The following is a 15123-nucleotide window of genomic DNA, read 5'->3' as shown; positions in this document are numbered from 1 at the left end:
GAATAAAGACGTTTGATTATACATTGCTCTTTGTATTCTGCCATCCTTCCTCCACTGGACTCAGAGCAGTGTACGTGGGTTTCTCATTGCGCCCTGCCCCCTTTTATTCCTTTCATCACCTCGAGTGAAGATTTGAACCCGGGTCTCTCCAGAACACTATTCGACCCACTGGATTTCATTTCAACCGAAGCGAATTTTGCAGAATCTGCAAAATAAATGAATTAGAAATTGTAAAGCCAGAAAGGACTATGGATGGAGAAGCTTGGAAGTGTGTTCACAGTTCCGTGAAGGAGCAGCAGCCAGGAATAACTGGGGAAACTCTGTTTATTGCCCCAAGATGTTGCTCTTAACCCCAAGAGTTCCTTACAAAATAACAACATGAGAAGCATGGGGTAAGGGGGACGGGCCTGTCGGCATGGAATCGTTGGCCAGTTAGCACTGAGCCAGCAGATGCAACAGGACTTTTTCCTCCCTGCTCATCCGTTCCAGAGGTTCGGCTAGTGCAACCATTCTGACTCCTTAAGGCAAATGGGCAAACGCAATAGCTTGTTTTTTAATGTTCCAGCGTGCCATAGCAAAAAGCACTGATCATAGAGGTGTTGGCTTTTTCCTTTGGGGCGAATTTATAATGTAACCGTTTGAATGGCACAAGCGATATGATACGATAATCTTTATTGTCATTGTCTCATACAGAACAACGAAATTGAAAAAATCTACACCAGACATTCAAAAACCAACACGCCTGCTATCCTAGCTATCCCAGCCTGGTTAACCCCCTAAAAACTCTGATACCCCATAATTAAATACCATATACTCCCATAGAGACTACCTTACACTGCGTTTAAAACCAAAATCGCATTTGGATAGAAACAGTTTCTCAGACGGCTAGTCCTAGTCTTTATAAACCTGTACCTTTTTCTAGAAGGCAGAAGCTGAAAGAGATAATTTCCGGGGTGCGTGCTATCCTGCGCTATCTCCGCAGCTTTCTTATGACACCTGGAAGCATAGATTTGATCCAAGGTGATCCAATCGTTGCTTGGAACTTTTATGCAGCCTCCCTTATGGCTTAAAGCCAAATTTTCACTTAGAAGCAGAAGTTCATGATACATGGCTGCCTAAATGGTTGTTTAAAAAAAAAACCCATAATGGTTTTGAATTTTGTTTTGCAACATGCTTTCCAATCACGTTATGTGGATTAGTCATGGGTTTTTGCTCCTGATACCATACAGCCTTATCCAGGTTTTTTCTTACTTTGTGAGTGCAACCCTTAACTCCCTGGTGCTGATCACTGGTGATGGGGTAAGGTGATTTATGGTGTCTTCTCTGCTGGCAGAAAAGAGCGCTGGTGGTACTGGTGGGTTCGACTCTGGAGAGGCTTCAGCTTTGGTGGGCTATAAGCTCCAGCTGTTGGTTCTCCTTCCATCAGTAGGCGTTGCCAGGCTTCAAAACAGGGCACTTCAGGTGAGGAGCAGGAGAATTGCAACCTTTTGGATCCCAAACCCTGTAGATCCCCCAAAGGGTTTGACCCTCCTGCCCCTCAGCCTGCCTGGAGTTGGTGAAGCAAAAAAGAGAAGGACCCCTGTCCCATTTTTGTGCCCCCATCCCTGGCTAAGATGAATGTCCTTCAAATGTGGGAGAATCATAGAATTGTGGAGTTGGACAATGAGGCTCATCTCTTCCAACCCCCTGCAATTCAGGAATCTTTCGCCCAGAATGAGGCTCGAACACATGACCATGGCCATTTAACATTGCTCTATACGTATATTCTGTTATCTCCATACAGAGTAAGATAACGCGAAACATGCTTGTATCTCATTGTTTTCCCTTTGGAAAGGCTTGATATTCAGATACCCAGAAGATGACTATGAGTCATTCCCCTTATCAGAATCTGTACCTCTCTTCTGTCTTCCAATGGGGGCCACCATTGAATGCTGGGACCCTCAAACCAAATACCCGCTGCCTGTATTCTCAACATTTGTTCTGACTGCCTCAAGTGCAGAAAAGGTATGTCTTGAGAACCGTAGCATTCTGTTTTCATATGTCACAGTTAGAATCTTCTGTTTTCCTTTCTTATTGCATATCAAAGCCAAACCTGCATAGTTCCTTGACCTGTGAAATTGTCATATTGCATCCCGGTTTAATATACATGTTAGATAATATTTTACTCCAGAAATGATGATGATGGTGTTGTTGTTGTTGTTGTTGTTGTTAATAATATGCTGCTCACCTGACTGGGTTTCTCCAGCCACTCTAGGCAGCTTCAAACAAATTAAAAGCATTAAGCACAGTAAACCATCAAATATTAAAAAAACTTCCCTAAACAGGGCTGCCTTCAGATGTCTTCTAAAAGTCAAATAAAGTGGTACCTCTGGTTGCGAACAGGATCTGTTCTGGAGCCTCATTCGAAACATGAGCAGAATGCAACCCGCGTCTGCGTGTGCACGGGTCGTGATTCACCGCTTCTGCGCATGCGCGTGATGTCATTTTGAGTGTGCGCGAGTGGCGAAACCCGGAAGTAAACCTTTCTGGTACTTCCGGGTCGCCGCGGGACACAACCTGAATAGATTTAACCTGAAGCAAATGTAAGAAGAGTTATGACTGTAGTTGTTTATTTCCTTGACATCTGAAGGTGGGGTGTTCCATAGGGCAGGTGCCACTACCGAGAAGACCCTCTGCCTGGTTCCCTGTAACTTCCCTTCTCTCAATGTTAATGGGCCCTAATAATAATAATTAATAATAATAATAATAATAATAATAATAATAATAATAATAATTTATTATTTATACCCTACCCATCTGGCTGGGCTTCCCCAGCCACTCTGGGCGGCTTCCAAAAAAATATTAAAATACCGTAATACATCAAACATTAAAAGCTTCCCTAAACAGGGCTGCCTGGTTCCTTGTAACTTGGCATACTAGCTACTGATTTCACTTTGGGGTCCTATAGCACTGTTGTATCACACTTCGTGCTTTACCTAAATCGTGTATTCTAGCAATCTTGGGAGTGGGCGGATAGAAGAATATCTCTTTCCTTCCATGTTTAGAGAATCAAGATAACTCCCTTCTCCTCCAGTGGCTGGAGGTAATTATTTACGTGGCTCTCCCTCCCCTCCTATAGGTGTACGGTGCTGCTATCCAGTTTTACGAGCCTTACTCGCGAGAGCTGCTGTCAGAAAAGCAGCACATGCAGCTGGGCCTCCTGACAGCTGTCGAGAGAAAAGTGGTTACCTCAAAATCCATAAATTCCAACAAATGCATCTGCCTTCTGTCACACTGGCCTTTCTTTGAAGCCTTCCGAAAATTCCTCATGTTCATTTATAAGCTTTCCGTGTCTGGGCCGCATCCTCTTCCCATTGAAAAGTAAGTAGGAATTCTTCCAAGTCTGCTCCTTGTTTTCACAGCTTTTGCGAAAATGAGGGACGGTTACACGAAGATGCTCATTCTGGTATTCTTATTGCTAAGCTGTGGTGCATGCTGTGAATTACTGCTGTGGTTTTCCACTGCCAAGCCATTGCACACTGAAAAGGCATCTGGGTTTTATTTTGTTTCTGTAGGTTTCTGTAGGATAGGGATGGCACAAAATAGGAGCTGGTTATAGGGACGCAGGTGGCGCTGTGGTCTAAACCACTGAGCCTCTTGGATTTGCCCATCGGAAGGTTGGTGGTTCGAATCCCCTTGACGGGGTGAGCTCCTGTTGCTCTGTCCCAGCTCCTGCCAACCTAGCGGTTCGAAACCACGCCATTGCAAGTAGATAAATAGGTACCGCTCTGGCAGGAAGGTTAACAGCGTTTCCATGTGCTCTGGTTTCCGTCACGGTGTTCCGTTGCGCCAGAAGCAGTTTAGTCTTGCTGGGCACATGACCCGGAAAGCTGTCTGTGGACAAACGCCAGTTCCCTCGGCCTGAAAGCAAGATGAACGCCGCAACCCCATAGTCGCCTTTGACTGGACTTAACCGTCCGGGGTCCTTTGCCTTTACCTTTTTTAGGAGCCAGTTCAGATGTCAGAAGTTTTCTGCTTCCAAGAGTGTGCACACATGTGCATATTTGTATGTGCATATACGCTTGCATGCTTGAAGATCTCAAAGTGAAAGCAGCAGAATTGGAGGAGATCCCGCTGTGCATTGCTGTGCTGTTAGGGAAGAAACAAAACCTGCTGCTAAGTGGCCTTGTGCTGTTTCCATTTCCTGTTAGCTTTGTGTTAAGAGGTCAGAAGAACAGGCCAGAAGCTGGTGTCACCAACTAAGCTATTATTGCCATAATAGCCATGGCAATATCAGTACTTCATTCTCTGGACTGGAAATGCTGTCCTGTTAGTTCTACAAGTGCCACAAACGTGTACCATATTTTTATGTGTTTAACACTCCCCCATGTATAAGACGACCTCTATTTTTGGGGACTCCAATTTAAGAAAATGGGGGGAGATGGCCCAGAGTTATTGAGCTTTTTTGGGGGGGAGAATGCCAAAAATCAGTAACTCAACTGACAAACGCTACAAATCGCAAGCATCACCGAAGCCACCGAGTGTCTGCCTGTTTGCCAACAGCAGCCTGCAATCTCATGCCCAATTGCCGCAGCGATAGCCAATCCACATCAGCCCTTGCCGCAGCCACAAATCACCCACCAAATCACCGCTGACAAGCTCCTGCTCACGGCTGCAACCAATAGCCCATCTCCCCACCTCTGCACTATCCGTGTATAAGACGACCCCTGATTTTTAACATTCGTTTACAGTAAAAAAAACACCCTTGTCTTATACATGGAAAACTACAGTATATGAGCTGCAGGTGAAAAGCTGCAGTGAATTTAGAATTGCTATCTGTTTATCAACTGCCACCACCAGTGGGTTTTGAAAGGGTCCCAAACACCACACCTTGGAGGAGATGTTAACAGACAGTGCAAACAAACCACATTGGGTGTCACCTTGAGGGTGCGATGGAGGCCTCACCACTTCTTGCACTTGGTCAACTTCACAGGACATGTTTTACCCCTTGTGCTCTAGTCATCGCCCAGCCTTGCCTTACCCGTTTTATGAGCTCCTGATCTGGAAACAGCACAGAAGAGAAACATTCATGCCATTAGTTTCTTTCCATTACAGTTCATCAGGAGCTCAGTGATGCAGAATCCGAGCACACGGTGTCTCGGAAACAGAGAGAGAGAAGTTAGATGCAGGAAGGCTCTGCCCTCTTTCTCGTGGGTGATAACCATGTTTGTCTATATCTGCATGACAACGGAACCACTGATAGTATTTTTCAACAAATGGGGTTTATTTAAAAGTTACATAAAAGTTTGTGACAATATAAAATCTGTGGCAGCCTAAAAAGTACAGTGGTGCCTCGCAAGACGCAATTAATTTGTTCCGCGAGTCTTTTCGTCTTGCGATGTTTTTCGTCTTGCGAAGCACGGTCCGTCGCAACTGCGCCTCTTCAAGCGGCTTTAAGAAAAAAGTGAACAAACTCGCAAGACGTTTTTGTCTTGCGAAGCAAGCCCATAGGGAAAATTGTCTTGCGAAGCAACGCAAAAACCGAAAAACCCTTTCGTCTTGCGCGTTTTTCGTCTTGCGAGGCATTCGTCTTGCGAGGCACCACTGTAAGGGGAAATGTGTGTTCATCTTATGGAGAGAATGCAGGCTGTGCAGCTATCGCTGAAGCCAGAAGTGCAAGAGGGATCAGTGCGCACTGAGCCCTCTTGCTCTCCTGGCTTCAGGGATAGCCTCCCGAAGCCTCTTGAGCACAGCCGGAGCGCTCCTGCCTCTTCACTCAAGAGGCTTTGCTTTGCTTCCTTGTTTCTTGTTTTCCTCCTCTAAAAACTATGTGCGTCTTATGGTCGGGTGTGTCTTATAGAGCGAAAAATATGGTAGGATACTGATTTTGCTTGGCCCATCTGGTCCATTGCTGCCGACTTGCACTGGCACCAGTTTTCTAGTGTCCAGCCTTCCCCAACCTAGTATCCCCCAGTTGTTTGGGGATTGAATATTTTCATAGAGCTGGTAGAAGTTGTTATCTGAATTATCTGAATTATCACCTGATTGGCATACAGCCTCAGCTGCCTGAGGTTATCCTTACCTATTTCCTTTTAAATGGAGATTCATTCTGGGACCTTTTGTATGCAAAACCTATGTACTGTGGCCTCTCTCTCAGACTCAGTGCAGGGAATACATTTCCTTTAAGATCAGAATAATTATCAGGCAGATTTGAAACCTACAGAACTGGTCGCCTTTCTGTTTGTGGCAGCATCCCAAACAGTAGCCTGACACTGGAAAACAATCTTATTCTGGAACAATGGATGCAAAGGATTTCGTACACAACCTTAATGGAAAAGATAACTCAGACTAAAATTGCAAAAAAGAAAAGAAATAAAAACCCCTGCACAAAAACAAGTACTCAGGCAAATTTATTAATACTTGTCATTGTTTTATTCATTACATAAGCAACCAGTACCACTCAAAGAATCCACTAGCTACACAGGGATAACAAAATTCAAAAATTAAAAAAATTCCTTCCAGTAGCACCTTAGAGACCAACTAAGTTTGTTCTTGGTATGAGCTTTCGTGTGCATGCACACTTCTTCAGATACACTGAAACAGAAGTCACTAGACCTTTATATATAGTGAGAAGGTGGGGAGGGGTATTACTCAGAAGGGTGGTGGGAATGGGTGATTGGCTGATAGGTGTGGTAGACCTGTTGACGACTGTGAACGACTGCAATTGGTCTTATGGGGGGGGGAGCAACGGATGAGATGGCCAAAAATAGCTTCATCATGTATAATGAGATAAGAATCCAATGTCTCTGTTCAGACCAGGTCTCTCCATGGTTTTAAGTTTGGTAATGAGTTGCAATGCAGCAACTTCTCTTTCCAGTCTATTTCTGAAATTCTTTTGTAATAAGACAGCTACTTTGAGATCTTGTATAGAATGTCCTGGGAGATTGAAGTGTTCTCCTACTGGTTTCTCTGTCTTGTGATTCCTGATATCAGATAGTTATGGATTGACCTTCTCAGATGACTATTGAATTGAAAAAATAAATAGGATATAGTACAAAATAATAATGTAATATGGACAAATGAACAATGGTTCTCCATTGGTTACCTGAAACTAGGAGGCAAGGTGGGCTAATAGGTTCTCGTTATTCTTCTTGTCAAAAATGTAACATACAAATACTTTGGAATCCAAGGTATGCAAGATACGCTTGCATTTTGGAAAACCATAAATAAAAATTAAAAGAATCATTAAATAAAATGCAAGTTTGTTAAGGTTGCCTGATTACGTATAGAATAAATATTTAGTGCCTTTAATATTACTGTGGTGTGGGGAGTCTGGCAGGTACAGCTTTTCTTAAGTCCTGCAGAGAAGCACCCTGAATTGTTTTTAATTAAAATCTCAGAACTTTCTCCAGTGCAGAATCTGGCAACTGCAGGTACTTTGGAATGATTTTATTCATCGCAGTTATAACATTGGTCATAGGAAAATATAAAAAACTATTTGTCAAAGTGAGGTATGTGCCAGCAGAATAGTTTGCCGGAGTGATTTATTCAGAAAGTTTGTGTGTTTCTGTGTGTGTGCTGATAGAGGTTTCAGTAGGAATGCTATGCAGCTCTCCTGAAACAAACGAAAGAGACGGTGTTAAAAACCTTGCATTTACAATTTCTTGTGCACTAAGGGACTTGAGATCAAAGGAAGTCATACTCCAATCTTAATTAAATCAGAGCTATTTTCCAGCTATGCTTAAATCGGCTCTTAGGCTTACTCTTGAGCAGTAATATTTTCAGGGGCGAAGATGGTTGTTGCAGGAAGCACAAACTTAAAAATAAATCTTCAATCCATGTTCTAAGGAAGGAGGAAAATTCTTTTCTTACCTTAGTCTCAAGTGTTGTTTCAAGGGATAATTCTGAACATGCAAATGAACAATATATAGGTTTTGATTTTCTGGGTAGAGTTGCAGACCTAGCTCAGATGCCTGGAATCATTTGCCATCATATTGATAGATGTTACACTGATAGTGCATTGAATGTGAAATCAGGAAATTTCCAGTGGGTGTGTTTGGGTTTTTTAAGGATCACATAGACAGATGTGTTACTGACATTTAGTATTAACAGTTTCACATTCCTTAGTGGTATGGGAGCTGAATAATATTGTTATCCTGAAAGCCAATACTTAGACAGGGCAGCAAACCTCTCCCTGGCAGCAACGATCAAAGACTGAGAAACATTAGGATAGCACGGCAAAATATATTTGGGTGGGTTTAGGCTGTTTGAGTTTTTTAACTTACATAACATCAAGCCACACTCACAGTGATAGGCAATCTGTTTGGGTCATGCAGCTGTGAGTATATGAAGTCAATTTTGGGACATTTTTTTAATTTGAAGGATAGGATAGGAAGGAAGCAGCAACCTTTTAAGTACCATAATGACATCAAAATGACCAGGATTATTGCATCAAAATATATCTTAAAAAACCGAGAGCTAAACATTAGTGATTTCTATTAAACTGAGTTCAGGTGTGCCCTTTTTAAATTAAAAAATACAGACAGTTGCAAAAGCGTTGCCAAATCCACCTTTCCTCTTCTCCCTGTATACTTTCCTGAATATACCTGTTTTCTGCTTATTTCCCTGCATGTAGTCATTTTTATCCGCACTGTTTTCTGAGATGGTTTGTTGATTCCTTTCTTGTTGTCGTCTTTGAGTGTCATCTTTCAGAACCTGGAAGCTCCTAGCAAGTAGTCCTGCCACACTTGACTTTCACTTGCAGACCCCAGTGACATGCTGAACAATTTGAAATAAAAATAAAATAAAAATAAAAAATTGTCCAGTAGCACCTTATAGACCTACTGGACAATTTTTTATTTTGTATTTTGACTGCATCAGACCAACACGGCTACCTACCTGAATACTGAACAATTATTAGTGGTCTCATTCTTTTCACTAAGCACACGACCAAAGGAAAGCAAGTTCTCTTGATCTAGCAAGACCCTTTTGGGATTTCTTGATCTTTCCTAAGTACCGTATTTTTCGCTCTATAAGACGCGCCAGACCACAAGGCGCACCTAGTTTTTGGAGGATGAAAACAAGAAAAAAAATATTCTGAATCTCAGAAGCCAGAACAGCAAGAGGGATCGCTGCGCAGTGAAAGCAGCAATCCCTCTTGCTGTTCTGGCTTCTGTGATAGCTGTGCAGCCTGCATTCGCTCCATAAGACGCACACACATTTCCCTTTACCTTTTAGGAGGGAAAAAGTGAGTCTTATAGAGCAAAAAATACAGTATTTATGCAAGTGCTTAACTCTTTAAGTGCTGACGTTTAGCAGCTTAAATAAGCCTCTGAACTGGAAAGGTGAATTTACCTTTAGTGGTTTGAAAGAAGTGCTCCTCTTTGCATCATTTAAAAACTGTGAAATTTCAGTTGTGCTATGAACGTGGCTACTAAATTCATTTGGCATGTTTACATTCGATATTTTTTTTTAATCCTTTTTAAAATAGTGAGTGTGCTTTAAATTCAGACTTGATGGTTTTGAGATGACAAATATCTATAATTGTCTTTGCAGGCACATATCCCACTTTATGCACAACATACCTTTCCCTTCTCCCCAAAGACCAAGAATTCTTGTGCAGGTAAGTAAGTTAAATACTTTGAGCGCCCTAGGAATGCTGCTTAGTATTGCAGTGCTGGTGGGAATTCCGTGTTGAATTGCTTTGTATTACGTAGAATCATACAGTTGGAAGGGACTGTCCCATATGAGGATTGAACCAGGGCCAAATTTAGGTTTGATGAGGCCCTCAGCTCCTGAAGGTAATGGGGCCCTTTCTATGTCCAGCTGTCCTTTGTCAACAACAAATTGTTGCTGTTTTTTGTGTTGAATATATGCTATATGGTAATTTATGGACCTCATAGGTATCTAAAGGCATTTCCAGATAACAAAATATGTACTTTATCAAAGTAATTGTTGAACTGAAATACAATTAAGAGGAAGTGTATTAATAGTGAAATACAATTAAGAAGAAGTATATCAATAGTGAAATAATTATTAAGCTCTGTATGTAGGTTTTATTTTACAGTCATACCTCGGGTTGAAGTTGCTTCAGGTTGAGCACTTTCGGGTTGCGCTCTACGGCAACCTGGAAGTAACGGAATGTGTTACTTCCGGGTTTCGCCACTCACGCATGCGCAGACGGTCAAAATGACGTCATGCGTGGAAGCGGCGAATCGCGGCACGAGCAGACGCGGGTTGCGTTCGCTTCAGGATGCGAACAGGGCTCTGGAACTGATCCCGTTCGTATCCAGAGGTACCACTGTATTTGTTTTTTTATCTTATGTTTTGGAAATGTACATCCAGGTTTTTTTCCTTTAAATTTTTTTGGGGCCCCAAGGGAGTGGGGCCCTAAGCTACAGCTTGTTTAGCTTATACAGTGGTACCTCGGGTTAAGTACTTAATTCGTTCCGGTGGTCCGTACTTAACCTGAAACTGTTCTTAACCTGAAGCACCACTTTAGCTAATGGGGCCTCCTGCTGCTGCCGTGCTGCGGGAGAATTATTTCTGTTCTCATCCTGAAGCGAAGTTCTTAACCTGAAGCGCTGTTTCTGGGTTAGCGGAGTCTGTAACCTGAAGTGTATGTAACCCGAGGTACCACTGTACGTAAATCTGGCACTGGATCGAACATACGACCTTGGCATTAACAGCACCTCGCTCTAACCAACTGAGCTACGCACGAAAGTTAATCTCAATAAGCAGCCTGAGGTGTAAATGATATAGCAAACAGGGGACAGTATATAATAGACTTAATCCATTAGCACAAGGCTTTTCCATTTGTGCAACGTAACTTTCCCATTTTCTTCTCGCCATTCTTGCTCTGTACCCTCCCCAACCTGCTCTGGAGGGTGGGGGGAACCCCAAAAACAATTTAGAGAGCACACAGAGAGAGGAAAAGGAGGAAAATTTCTGTTCCGCAATCTACCGTATTTTCGCTCTATAGGATGCACCAGACCATAGGAGGGGGAGAATAGGGAATTTTTTTTTCTTGTTCTCCCCCTCTAAAACAAGGTGCGTTCAAGGTGCATTCACCCGAGCTTGTGGGGCTGGCGGTGGGGGGGAAGTGCTGCTTTCCCCCACCGCCAGCCTCAAAGATCCCTGAAGCCTTTGGGGCGCAGCGCGCAGCAATCCCCAAGCTAGAACAGCCTTGCTAGCCTCTGCAGGACAGCAGGGTGAAGGCACCCCGCTGCCCTGGAGAGGCTTTGCGTGCAGCCGTCCCCAAGCTAGAAGAGCAAGACGGAGCCCTCCGTCTCACTGTTCTGGCTTGGGAACAGCCTTCCTTTGTGTGCAGCCGTCCCCAAGCTAGAAGAGCGAGACGGAGCCCTCTGTCTCGCTGTTCCGGCTTGGGAACAGCCTTGCTAGCCTCTGCAGGACAGCGGGGTGAAGGCACCCCGCTGCCCTCGAGAGGCTTTGCGCGCAGCCATCCCCAAGCTAGAACAGCGAGATGGAGCGCTCCGCAGCACTCCGTCTCCCTGTTCTGCCTTTGGGCTTAGCGGCGCAGCCTGCATTCGCTCCATAGGACGCACACACACTTCCCCTTAATTTTTGGAGGGGGAAAAGTGCGTCCTATAGAGCGAAAAATACGGTAAGCTCCTCCTTCTGCTGCCACAGCAAGTGTGTTGGACGCCTCCCAGGGTCTTCCCGATCCTACAATACCATGTGACGCACATGCCTCACACATGATTGATTAGAACGCTTACATGAGTTTTCTGTCGGCTCACTAATATTTGTGCATTTGTCGTTTTACAGCTCTCTGCGCATGATACGTTAATACTGTCGCAACCGGTTGCTACGCCCTTGCCACTCAGGTAATGATAGTTGATAACTCTGAAAGCGAACAATTGTTTGAAGATACTGTGTGTGTGTGTGTGTGCACGCGTATTTATCTATTTATTAACTTGCTATATGTGCATCATGGGACACGGGTGGCGCTGTGGGTTAAACCACAGAGCCTAGGACTTGCCGATCAGAAGGTCGGCAGTTCGAATCCCCACGACGGGGTGAGCTCCCGTTGCTCAGTCCCTGCTCCTGCCAACCTAGCAGTTCGAAAGCACGTCAAAGTGCAACTAGATAAATAGGTACCACTCCGGCGGGAAGGTAAACGGCGTTTCTGCACACTGCTGTGGTTTCCCAGAAGGGGCTTAGTCATGCTTGCCACATTACCCGGAAGCTGTACGCCGGCTCCCTCGGCCAATAAAGCGAGATGAGCGCCTTGCTGTGCTTCGCTTTTGCTTCCCTCACAGTAAACAACAGTGGCCCACACTACAGTGGTATCTCGGTTTTGAATGTCTCCGTTGATGAACATTTCAGTTTTCGAATGCCGTAAACCCAGAAGTAAATGCTTCGGTTTTCAAACACGCCTGTGAAGTCGAACATGCCACGCAGCATGAGTGCAAGATCCTGAGGCCTAGCTGTCAGCTATTGAGTTTTCTGCTTTTGAACGTTTCAGAACTCAAACGGTCTTCCGGAACAAATTACGTTTGAAAACTGAGGTACCACTGTACTGGGAAATTATTTTCCCCTTTACCAGTGGACAGCGATTTACTAGGGTTGGGTGATGTATTGATATATTGCTCCTAACCAGTTTGAAGTCCATATCATGATAGCAGTTTTGTAATTTTTGACCTGGCAATATATCGCAAATTGTGATGTGTGTGTGTGTTTGTGTGTTATGCAAAAATCACAATGTGGGGAAAACCGTGAAGGCAGCCAGTGCCCCTACATAACTCCATCCTTATTTCAGATATTGTGATATATTGGTGTACCACAATGTTCAGCTGGCGATATGTCACAAAGTTGAAAACCAGATATTGCCTGGCCCTAGCCTCCACTATGGATGCGGGTGGCGCTGTGGGTTAAACCACAGAGCCTAAGACTTGCCGATCAGAAGGTCGGCGGGTCAAATCCCCACGACGGGGTGAGCTCCCGTTGCTCAGTCCCTGCTCCTGCCAACCTAGCAGTTCAAAAGCATGTCAAAGTGCAAGTAGATAAATCTGGCGGGAAGGTAAACGGCGTTTACATGCGCCGCTCTGGTTCACCAGAAGCGGCTTAGTCATGCTGGCCACATGACCCGGAAGCTGTATGCTGGCTCCCTCAGCCAATAAAGCGAGATGAGCGCCGCAACCCTAGAGTCAGTCACGACTGGACCTAATGGTCAGGGGTCCCTTTACCTTTACCCTCCACTATAAAATCCTGTTGTACATTTAACGAAAACTTCCACTGCCCGGTGTAGCAGGGTGATTTGGGGTGGGGATGGGCGAAATTGGTCTATCTGGCAGTACATCCTTGCCTCACATAGGGTATAACTTGAGCTGCCACAGCACAGCCAGAGACTCGCCCTGGGAAAGGACAGAACTGACTTGCGTCGCTGTCCAGCACGATGCGTTCTGTTGGTAGCTGTTATAATGACGAATAACAAATATTGCGCTTCTGAATCTTCTGATCACATTCTAGTGGAGCAAACTTCAGCACTCTGCTCATGAATCTTGGACCAGAAAACTGTGCCACTTTACTCCTCTTTGTGCTGCTGGAGGGCAAGATCCTGCTGCACTCTCTCCGACCAGCTGTGCTGACTGGAGTAGCGGAAGCAGTGGCAGCTGTAAGTATGCAATGTTCTCCTTTAAAGCTGAAATAACAATATTTCTGCAGACTTTGGAGCAGCCCTTTAATTTCAGTAGGCATCCTATTCTATCGCTGGTCTCACATTTTCATGTTTCATTTTGCTGACTCGTACAAGGTTTTAAAAGTTAGCAAGCTTTGTGAATTAATCGCTCTCTCTCCCTCTCTCCCTCTGTTCTTTCTTTCTTTCTTTCTTTCTTTCTTTCTTTCTTTCTTTCTTTCTACTGTTTTCAGAACTAATGTAGCACTGTCCATCTAATACAGGGGTCAGCAAACTTTTTCAGCAGGGGGCCGGTCCACTGTCCCTCAGACCTTGTGGGGGGCCGGACTATATTTTGTTTTTGGGAGGGGACGAATTCCTATGCCCCACAAATAACCCAGAGATGCATTTTAAATAAAAGGACACATTCTACTCATGTAAAAACACGCTGATTCCCAGACTGTTTGCAGGCCAGATTTAGAAGGCAATTGGGCCGGATCCAGCCCGCGGGCCTTAGTTTGCCTCTCCATGACAATTGAAGAGATCAGCCTACTTCTGGGGGAAATATGCAAAGTCCTAGACAGTAGTAATTTTTACTACTTGTACGGGGACAGCTCAGGCACAGTTGGAGAAGTAGATTGTTCAGCTTCAGTTACCTAGAGGAGAAGAATTTTATACTAGAGTCGTCTTAAGTGATTTTACAGCTTTTTGCTGTTAAGGAATGTTTAAGCATCTGAACAATTGCAGATTGTGCTTTTTTATATTTGCAAAATTGCAAAATTGGGAGAGCTCAGGTAGTCCTGAATCCATAATCCGGAACATTGCAAGCTGTTTGTTCATTTTTTAAAATGTTGGTGGCAGTTGTTTTGAAACAAGCCTTTAGACTGGTAGAATACCACAGCTGTATCCAACTTGTGCCTTTCCATGAACACGACAGCTTTTGATTAAATGGAGCTGTCTGGTGATAGAAGGGAGGCAGTTTGTGCCTATCCCCCCACAACTGGTCTGGAGGGTCTGTGGGAGATGGGAAGGGAATAGGCAAAAATCGCCTCCCTTCCTCTTCTATTGATGTGTGCCTCAACTGAAATAACAGCAGAAGGAACACCAGTTGGATTACACCCTTGGAAATGTTGTTTTCAAGAGCAATTAAAAATAAATTAAATGAAACATGACATGTTTTTTAACATGCATGGTGTCTAGTGATCTTGAAGGATAACACCTATGTATCATTTTTTTGGTTCTGGATTGTTAGTTTCACCGACGTAGGTAAGAGAAATGAAGAATGCAGTTGAAATCTTAGGGCTTCAAATTCTTCTGTATCCCAGGGAGCCTTTGAAAGGGGAAGATATAACTTCCTCTTTCAAGTCATATGATAGTCGCTGTTTAAAAAAAAATATCAAAGGCAGTTTTCATAGTATCTCTCCGTTTATAGTCTAAGCAAAGTTAATGACACATGGCCCCTTATCTTTAAAATTTTTTAATGCATTCTCTACTTTTAAGAAACTGTG

General features: G+C 44.0%; 1 protein-coding gene and 1 long non-coding RNA gene across 2 annotated transcripts in view; one reads left to right on the top strand and one right to left on the bottom strand.

Annotated features, from left to right (window-relative positions):
* Window positions 1–5800, bottom strand: part of LOC310753144 — a 356996-nt gene extending 351196 nt beyond the window's left edge. The window contains exon 1 of the long non-coding RNA XR_014543227.1: window positions 5676–5800. This is a non-coding gene — a long non-coding RNA (uncharacterized lncRNA). The remainder of the gene's footprint in view (window positions 1–5675) is intronic.
* Window positions 1–15123, top strand: part of DENND4C (DENN domain containing 4C) — a 92267-nt gene that overhangs the window by 29082 nt on the left and 48062 nt on the right. Inside the window, exons 5-9 of the mRNA XM_083592679.1 lie at window positions 1835–2004; window positions 3119–3360; window positions 9535–9601; window positions 11767–11825; window positions 13471–13615. Coding sequence (XP_083448805.1) covers window positions 1835–2004; window positions 3119–3360; window positions 9535–9601; window positions 11767–11825; window positions 13471–13615 — 683 coding nt within the window. The remainder of the gene's footprint in view (window positions 1–1834; window positions 2005–3118; window positions 3361–9534; window positions 9602–11766; window positions 11826–13470; window positions 13616–15123) is intronic.

Source organism: Podarcis filfolensis, assembly GCF_964270895.1.
Source record: "Podarcis filfolensis genome assembly, chromosome: 17".
Classification (NCBI taxonomy): domain Eukaryota; kingdom Metazoa; phylum Chordata; class Lepidosauria; order Squamata; family Lacertidae; genus Podarcis; species Podarcis filfolensis.
The sequence above is the reverse complement of the archived record's forward strand: the minus strand, read 5'-3'. Positions and strand labels throughout refer to the sequence as shown.